The sequence below is a fragment of the Rhyacophila brunnea genome, unplaced genomic scaffold (assembly GCF_057557595.1).
Source record: "Rhyacophila brunnea isolate RB1 unplaced genomic scaffold, BYU_Rbru_1.0 scaffold_21, whole genome shotgun sequence".
Lineage (NCBI taxonomy): Eukaryota > Metazoa > Arthropoda > Insecta > Trichoptera > Rhyacophilidae > Rhyacophila > Rhyacophila brunnea.
In genome coordinates, this window is record NW_028232871.1 from 12,315,028 (window position 1) to 12,325,150 (window position 10,123).

The 10,123-nt window shown below is 33.3% G+C and overlaps 1 protein-coding gene across 1 annotated transcript; it reads right to left on the minus strand.

The window, feature by feature from the left end:
* Nucleotides 1-518: 518 nt before the first annotated feature.
* On the minus strand, nucleotides 519-3,365 carry LOC147070726 (uncharacterized). The gene has a single exon (XM_085948734.1). The coding sequence runs from the start codon at nucleotides 3,103-3,105 to the stop codon at nucleotides 2,728-2,730; it is 378 nt and encodes a 125-aa protein (XP_085804860.1). The 5' UTR covers nucleotides 3,106-3,365; the 3' UTR covers nucleotides 519-2,727.
* Nucleotides 3,366-10,123: the final 6,758 nt, after the last annotated feature.

The following is a 10,123-nucleotide window of genomic DNA, read 5'->3' on the forward strand; positions in this document are numbered from 1 at the left end:
ATTTTATATCCCGTATCTGACTGTTGATAGTTCACACAGGTTGTAACTGCCTAGCATACCAATAACCCGTAACGTAAAAACTGGTAAAGCAAAGCACATAACGTAACATCCAATAAAATGTGACATAATATAATAAAGATAAACTAATCAAAATTTGTTATTATAATATTAGTAAAGTTACTGTTTTACCTTGTGTCAATTCGAAGCTGAATTCAACACACGTCATGCAACACGCTTGACAGCTTAGAGGCAAGAAATACGGGCTATTACAGGTTTATTTCTGCAATGTTCAGATACGGGAAATTACTAAAATGGCTGATAATTTTTGTTAAAATACAGACATGGGAATTTCGCAGTCGATGGGCAGTATTTTTGTTGTTTTAGTACATAAGTAATTTTCGTCATGTAGGTCAGATACGTGTATCGTAATGTAAATTTTGTTTTGTTTGTTTTCAACCCTAAAGAAATAATCATGAAAGAGGAGCGGACAGGGTTACCAACAAAAATTAAAATACATGTTTAAAATTCAAATTTAGATTTATATTTTCAGAATTATTAAACAGTGACATGGGAATATTTATTTTTCACAGAGAATTTGTGAGACATAAACAATATTTTAGTAATACTTGATAATAGATAGGTAGGTAATAATTATTATTATAATCAAATAGTATATTATCGGCAGTGGAGACAGATCTGAATTTCAAACCATTTCTCGATGATACAATATCTAGATTCCGTGATATTTTTTGTCATAAAATTTTATAAAATACTTAATGTATTTATTAAAAATAAGTACATTTACAAGTAGTAAACATTTCATGTAAAACAGTAGATATTAATCATACGTCAATAGTATTCATTTTTATTTTTTTGAATATTTATAATAGTAATATTATCAAGCAACATTTTTTTATTTTAATATAATATTATTTAAATCTATAAACTAATTTGCAGTCTTACAGTTCCGTCGATACGCGGTAGCTTTACAAGGCAAAAATCAATATTAAATAATGTGGTCGAAAATCTGTCACGAATCATGTGACAGATTAAAATTATTTTAATAATTATAACATTATTATTGTTAATGCAACAACTATATATTTTTACAACAATAATCGCAGAACAATTAATCAACATCGACGCTAGATTTTTCAATAATTGCTGTGGCATATTGTACTATTAATGTATTGTAAATGACAATCATTTCTTAGGCACCTGTCAAATGGATTAATTAAACTCACAAAACGAAAAGTACCTAGATTGGTTTAATATTGATATTCCTTACAGCATTTCTAAAATAATTCTAGTGTCGTTGTCGATTACCGATACGTTTCTTTAGATGAGCAATCAATAATCAATTCATAATACAGTTTTACTTATACTCAATTACCACATCCTTAATGTCAGATAAACCTCTTCGCACCCAGAAAATAATAGTGGCACAACTCTAAAAAACTTGTTTTTGCAGTAGAGCGCAGTTAAAAAGTTAAATCATTTTTTTTTAATTTCCTTTATAATAGCGTGAAGTTGGCACACTTGCGTCATCTCATTTTGAATGTTATCCGCAATAACAATGGCACAATGATCACAGTGCCACTATTTCTGCTTGAATTCAAGTATAATGTTATAATATTATGATAATGACAAAAATGCTTTTAAGGCCACCATTAAATTTTTAAGAATTATGCCGCTATTTGTGCGGATAGAAATGATATCTTGGAACATTTCTGCATACTTAACTAAAAATTAATATTTGTACTTGTGCCACTATTATAAATTCCCCGTGTGCGTCTTGTCTGTGACCAATGACGTTGTCACTAATTTCGATTTATAAATTTATATAAAGTATCCCTTCAATTATCGCGAAAGAAATAATGCAATTATTTCCAACACGTACGAACATTGTCAGGATACCATCGTAAAATATCAAATAGTTTAAAAGTGGGTCATTCGAGCAATGCCGGATAATTTTCCTGGCGTTTGCAGGTGACATTTTTTTATCCGCGAAGGGTCAACAATACTGCATCAAACTAAAACTGGAATAGTGGTTTGATTCCGTTATGCTGTTATAATAGTAAACATTCATTTTACCTTAATATTTCTGTCAGTGAACACATAATGCTGTAATAAGTACAAGAAACAACTCTTTTTGAAGGCTAGAAGAAGGTAGTTTTGTTGAACATCTTCGATGTGGTTTTGTTTTATATTAATGTAATATTGTGTATGTACTACATTTATGTTCGCGTACTTAGGAACATACTTAATAGCGGAGAAAAATGCGATCCGCTCGCGTAGGTAGACCATCTTAAATAATTACTAATACTTAAAGATCAATGATTAGGTCAACACTATAAAAAATCTGCATCACATATAAATCACAGTCACAATCGCATATTAGCGGCCGAAATTGTGAGGATATTTCTCCCCCTCGAAGATCACGAAGAACACGAAATAATCAATAATCATCCGAGAATTTCTTCCAAATCGTAGGTGTAGTTTGAATATCCAAGTGATAAATTATGTGGTTTACGTTTAGATTCATTTTCACCGAAGTGTCAAAAGCCCGTACATAATAAATTGTTTGTCACAACCGTAATTTTTAGATACGGTCGTCTTCGCGACATTTACCACTCACTGTTCACTGTCATATTTCCAGAGAGCATACTCTGGAGACGCATCAGAGTGGCATCGCGCGGTTCTCGGGATTCCTCCCGAAGGTTCTTCTCACGAAGACCTCTCGTCGTCGGCGGACCCGGTACTTCGCCCCTTGCGGAAGATGGACCTCTTCAACCTGTCCACGAGCCTCGTGTGAAACTTTTCAACCGGGGGAGACGCTGCCGCAGGCGGCGAGCATGACAGCGACCTGACAGGACGCGCCGGTCGAGCCTTCGCCGTGTTCATCATCGCGGGGACGCTCCTGTGGGCCGGGGACCCTAAAGAGCCTCCGCCGGCCGGGGACCTCGCTCCGCCGCTCTCCGACTTGCATTCGGAGATCTTCCTGGACCTGGAGGACTGGGAGTTGGAGCCCTCGGAGGTATGCCGGGAACGGTTCGTCTTGTATATGTCCCAGTCGTTCTTCATCACGGGCATCATGAACGCCATGGTTGGAGTTTTCTGTGAGCTGGGCGCGTCGAAAAGTGAGCCGTTTTTGTATTGATCCGGTTGACGATTGCAGCTCGATTAATCTACTGCTCCAATGCAAAAGCGAGTCCACTTTTTATTAATATATTACTCCGATGTAATATAAATATACACACCGGTTAGTTTATCAATAATATTGTCAAAGGTTTTTAGAAAACGCGAAAGGTTTTAAGTAAAATTGAGAGGCACGACTAACGTCTGAACGGTACAGTGTTCAATTTCGAACTGATGTAAAATTATTACGAAAAGAGGCTCGTCTACTATAATCTATTATTGTACGTTTTGCGAACGTTGTGACGTCACAATGCACTACTGCCCTCTATCGGCCAACGTAATTGCATGCAATATAATATTATAAAATTTAATCAAGGCAAACAATATAATTAAGTTTTTTTAAACCATAATTTGTAAATTGGGAAAATAATAAGAAATAGCGACGAAATAATATTCCGTTTTAATAATATATTAAATGCGTACAACACACTATTTGTAATAAAAATATATGCCGTCGTAGTGAGTAGTAGGTATAACTATACAATGACTGCGATATTCCAATATTATTAGCTACCTACCTACTTATAAAAATAATATAAAAACTTCTTTCGAAATTACAATGAAATCAAAATTTTTAAAAAGTTAATAAAGTTTTTAATAAAACCAGCCATACTACTTGCTCTGTGATTTTCAAAACGTAATTCGTCAAATAAAAATTGTGTATTATTTTTTTATAAATAGTAATAAATACCTGTATAATATTTATATATTATTTTATAATAATATATATTACTACAAATATGTAATTTCAAAAATTATTTATTTTATTTGCCCAACAAATTGAGAGTTTCTACTCATTTATAGATGTCAGTAAATAGTATTCTTCACGTAGAAATAAGTTTGAATAACTGTTACTAGATAGCATTAATATAAAGTGTTCATATTTTTTTATATATTGTTTTTTGAGATGACTCCTAGATGGCAATGTATAATTCAAAATATGTAGTACAATATCTTTTTTCTTAGACTTACAATTATAGTTTTTTATATTCTTATGGACCAAGGTTTTCAAACCGGCTTCGGTTTATTAGTTTATCGGTTACATGTAAATTGTAAGTAAAACATTTCACCGTGGCACAGTTAGCCGTAAGCCTTCGTATCGGAAAGAGATGATCGTATACTATTCGGTCTCCAATTTTATTAGATTCAATATGAACATTAATTCAATTTTCATAGCTGATTTTTTTGGCAAAATTCATGAATTCAAGAATGAAAACCTAACCAAATCTAACCTAACAAATAATCCAGTATATCATTTATTTTCAAAATTAGGTTTGCTGCTTGCTTCGTATAAAGTGTAAACCGACAAGAACCGTGTTTTATTTAGACATAAATTTTATGTCAGTAGGTAGGTACTATACGACCCAAAGAGGTTAGATGGTCTTTAATATACAGCCAAATATTTCCGATAGAACATTTCACGGTGAAGTGTGATACATACAAGTTTCCGGACACGTAGTTTATCACGGTAATCACAAGAAACAGTGTGCTGTGTCCTCGAATATTATCAATATTGAATGTGCGTTTGGTTTACTTAACTTTAATACTTATTATGATACATACATAACTATTGAAAATAACATATCGTCGTCATACAATTAAAAGTGACCAACTGCAAAAACACCATTTTACAGTAGAGCCATTTTTGTGTTTAGCAAGGTACTTAAATGATTCCAGTATGCACATTTTTACATAATAACAATTTTTTTTTTATATGTTATAGATATGATTTAGACACAGAATAGATAATAAATAGAATACCAATAGGCCATATTCAATATGCCACATGGTGAAGCAGGATTTTGAATGCGTGAGTGTCCTACGAAAATGAAGCACGCATTATGCACGTGCAATGGTGTGTGTAATACACCAACATTAAATGAGCGTAAATGCATAAACTGAGAGCAGTTTTCAGTATTCGATGTAAAATGTACTATTGACACGTGTGTAAGTTTAACCCGGATTCTTCCTTACTCGAGTCGGTTACCTGCTATCGCCTTACCCGTTATGTATTTCAGTTCCCATTATTTCTGAGTTCCCTGGATTAAGACCATTGAATTTTCATTTTCAGAACATAAGAAATTTAATTACTTTATGAGAAAAAAAATAAAGTCAGATGGTCAATTTTACTTGTCATAGAATATGAGGCGTCTAATTCCAAAAGGCGATAAGTCCACATTTGGTCAAAATCGAGAAAAAAATATGCACGTATTCTTTGTATAATTTTACACAATATGTATTGATCTATAAATTTCAAAACGCGACATAACCCTACGAAAAAAAATATTTTAATTCTCTATTTATTACAAAAAGCGCCAAGTCCGTGTTTCATATTATTTAAAACTTGGTTGATTTCGCGCGTGTTTAAGTCAACCAATAAGGGAACGTTCAATATTGAAAAGGGCGTCTCCTATGCTGTAGCATCTGGTAAACTTATGACAGTGCCACGGAAATTTGTGCCTTATGCGGGATAAATTAAAAAGTGAAGTACAAGTAGCGCTAAGTCCAATTTTATTTTGCCTATATTTATTACATTTAAGAGTTTATCGGCTGAAACAAATTGCCATTTGGTTCTAATTTCGACATATAATACAACTGGAAAAAAAATCTCACGTTTAAACAAATAATTGAAGCTAGAAACATAAAAACGTTGTTTCCCGATAATATTGAAATGTGGACTTGTCGCTTTTTGTAATTAGACGCCTCATATATTATAGAAATACGCAGTTGGTTAAGTACTCATAGTAAACATTATCATAAGAAATAAGACAAAATTGTGCATTGTTTTTTTAATGTAATCATTAAGTAATATAAAATGCAAAAAAAAACGAAGCATTACTATTATAAGACAAGATAATCAACAACCATGGTTTTACAAAAAGTAATACAAAATAAAAGGTAGACAAAATACAAGAAATAATAATTAATTAAAGGATGAAAATATTGTAAGTACTTAAATAAGTATGAAGTTATTCAGAATCAATATGAGGTTCGGGCGCCCTATCTATGTCGGTATTAGTAGGAAGCGACTGAAAGCAACCATGATATTCCAATTGAATAACTCCAGTATTACACAACTTTTCTAAATCTCGTTTTTTTAAGTTGTGTAATGGGAAGCTCTTTATTGTATAATTGTGACAACTGGTATAGAAAACATGGTGTTCGAAGTCGACCGAATACAGATACGTTTTTAAAAGAATCACTATAATTGTATTTGTATTGTATGATACCCGGTTTGTCTTTCTCATACCGCATACATTTAATATTCATCCACGAAACCTTTTCATTATTATCATCTTCTAAAATCCTATTCTTCATAATAGCATTTGCAAGATCCTTTAAATTTTTGAAGTCGCTGAATTTGAGTTCCATAACGATGTAGGGACTATTTTTCTTATTTTTGTTTTTCTTCGACCTCGCAGTTTTAAAAATGTTTATCCAATCGTTGACACTATACACATTCACAAACTTTTTACATGACTCAATGGCACTCTGCATGGAATCGACCTCCATGTAGGAATGCCCGGACTCCATAAAGTTGTGTTGAATTGCCTTCAGTATGGTGGTCTGGACTAGATATAAAAAAGTGCTGCCACATTCTGATTTCGATTTTGACCTGAGCAAGTATCCGAATACAATGATACTTCTTCAATATTTTCTTCCATATTCTCTAGCCACAGTTGTATAGCTGACCCTATTTCACAGTATTTCACCACGTTGTCCATTCACCTCCGTCCAAATATAGCAGAGAACATTGTTTGGAGGATCGGCTTCATACAATGTGAGGTTATAGGCACACAGTTAACGGCTGTAATAAATTTGTGATATCTCTGAACATGTGATTTGTAGAACACTTTGTAAATAAAAAGTTGCCGACTTGAATGATACACCTGTAGAAGAACGCAATTTATCAGCTGCTTTTGCCAAATTAGCTTCATCACGTATTTTTAGGTGTTGACTAGGATATCGACTTTCTAAATATTCTTTGTCTTCTGGTGATGCATTGTTGCATGTTAAACATTGATCCTTTTTGGTCGAAAAAACGAAAAATTGAACTCGTTACTAAATATGCGAGTATACGTGATTTTAGAAACAGGTTTTTCATTAATTTTTGAACATTGTTCTACATATAGTTCATACATTTTTGCAATACTGAGTTTAGCATCAAAATGTTGTCTACATGATGACTTTCGACAGTAATGTTACTCCATTGCTGGGAAGCTTTTGATATGCTCCATGACCCGATCAATTTTCACACTTGGACTTTTATTTTCTGGTGTCTTCTTGCTCCGATGGTTGTCTCCAGTCCAGTATACACTCCTGAAGAACATTTGTGATTCAACGCATTATCTAAAGCTTGCAATTTGAGACGATTTATTGAAATTTTATAAAGTATTTTAATTAATCAATATCTAAGAACATCAAAAAGAAAAGAAAAAATTTTCTTTTTGGTGCTCTTAGAATAGATCCCATCCAAGGCCTGAACAAAAACGAACCATAAGTGCGAGTGAGAAAGCATTCGGCACGCTAATATCTCCGCAATATGCGTTACAGTCATAAGGTTGGAGCGGACTCTTTTTTTAGTTGCTCCGCTCCGGAACCAAATATTTGCTCCAGCTCCGCTCCGGGTATTATATTACGTAATATACAAATGTTAAAAAATAGTTTATTATTCGTCCTTTTCATTATTAATTTTATTAAACAAAATTACCAACAGTAAATCGTCTTTCATTATCTGCCTCTTCTGTCGAAAAGTGAAATTAAGTTATTTATAACTCGCAGTATCGCTGTATTTCAAATAATTCCAATGTAACAAAGTGTCAAAATATAATATTTAAAATTATTTAGGATGAAAATGCAATTATAAAAAAAAACATCCGAAGCAGTGGAGCACTACAAATTTTCGTAGCTCCGGCTCTGCTCCTGCTACAGGTAAAACCCCATTGCTCCACTGCTCCGTGCTGAGCTCTGCTCCAACACTCTGGTTACAGTAAAATAGAACTTCTACGGCTGAATTAAATATTTTTTGTACACGTCGCTGGTAAATATTTATTTGGATGACTAGTCATTTAAAAAATGCGAGCATGTGTTGCTGGAATTTTTTTTATGTTAATTTAGTAGAAAATATGGTTAACTATGTTGTGATATGTAAATTTGGTAGCTGTACTGAGAAACAACATGATGGTATAACGTTTTATAGTTAAGTTAATAATAATAAAATTGAGGTGCTACTGTGCGTTATACGCAAGAAACGGCTTCATTTTCCCGGACAATACCCACTCTTTTTATATTATTACTCTGAGATTCCATCTTATCATTGCATATTACAGTACTGTCTCAGTAATCCGCCACCCCGAAAACCAGACAAGTGTCCAATTATTGAAAGCGGCGGATTATAGTGCATACATACAAAATATGGTAAAAATTAAAACAGGTATTTTGTAAAAATAGTTTTTTTGAGAAATTTTTACTAGCAAATTACGGATATATTTATAATCAAAATCAAGTTTTGGTTATTACGAGGAAGACGGGACCGACTGAATTTTATAAGTGTTACTCGGTAATCTGGCAGTTTAATGTGAAACCTGCCGCATTATAGAGCAGGTAAGCTGAGTTGCAAAATGCCGGACTATTGAACGTGCCGGATTGGTGAACGCCGGATTACCGAGCGCCTACTGTCCATATTTATAAGCTAAGTTTATTAATTAAATGTTAAACAGTCACACAATCACATAAAATATAAGTGTCACTGAAGGAAAATAGTGTCTTTTTTACTATTAGAGCAAATTTTTTATGTTGTGACGTTGCAGACGTCACCAACGGCCTAATTAATAATTTTAATTAGTGGAGAGGTTTTTCTCTCGCGGGTAACACAAAAATCCTGCGGTTGGTACTTCGAGAAAGCATCCGGGTTTGATAAGTGGTGGGGGGAATCGATCGTTGGTCGGTCGATATCCGCTCGCGTCCATTTCTTTTCTGGTTGAACTTTCACACGAGAGGTCATGGAGCAGCAGCTCTGTGTGGCTACCGCCACGCGGTTGTAAATACGTTTCATTTTTATTATTAATTGATCTTAAGTTATTTGTTTTAATTATAGCCTCACTCACATGTGGATATTTTGTTTAGACTAGGTTCAGTTGCTGAGGATTATTTAAAGCCTACCTTCTTAAGAAAAATATTTTTTAATTGCATTTTTATATCGTCACTGTTCTGGCAGAAGACACTAATTCGAAAAAATTACATATTGAGTTAGTACCAAAATGTTCCTTATTTCAAACATTACCGTCTGGAAACCTTCTTAATAAATAAAGAGTCTCTATTTTAAAGTCATCTTTTTATGATTACTTAATAAACTCACATGATAGACAATTTCAAACATTTGAACAACTTCTAAGTCAAATTACTCAAAACTAGTATTCTCCAGTTAGTGTGTTCTGCCAGAACATAGACGATATAATCACTCGATTATTTTATATTCTATAAGAATATTTATTTGCCAATGACAGATGTATAATAAATGTAGAAATGTATAATACAGATTACAAAACAATCTGCAAAGGTTTAAAATAAATATACCATAGCGCGCCATCTTTCGTGACGTAAATAAATGTTGGATTATTTGTCAATTGTGATATTTTTCATATGGACTTTACGTCACGTCCACAGCATACCTCTTTCCAAAAGTCACCATTCGCCAATGGCATGTATTATAATGTAAGGTGTAATTATTGCTACTAATTGCCATTTAAAAATTTCAACAAAGGAAAAAAGTATACATAATAAATGATCCAATATTGACAAAAAAGTATCAGTCAAAATGGCGTATTGATAATATTCTGACATCCTTGGTTACGGCATACTGGTCAGGTTGCCCTGTTCTGGATCTAAAGAAATTCAAATTTTAATACTTAATAAAACGCAAAGA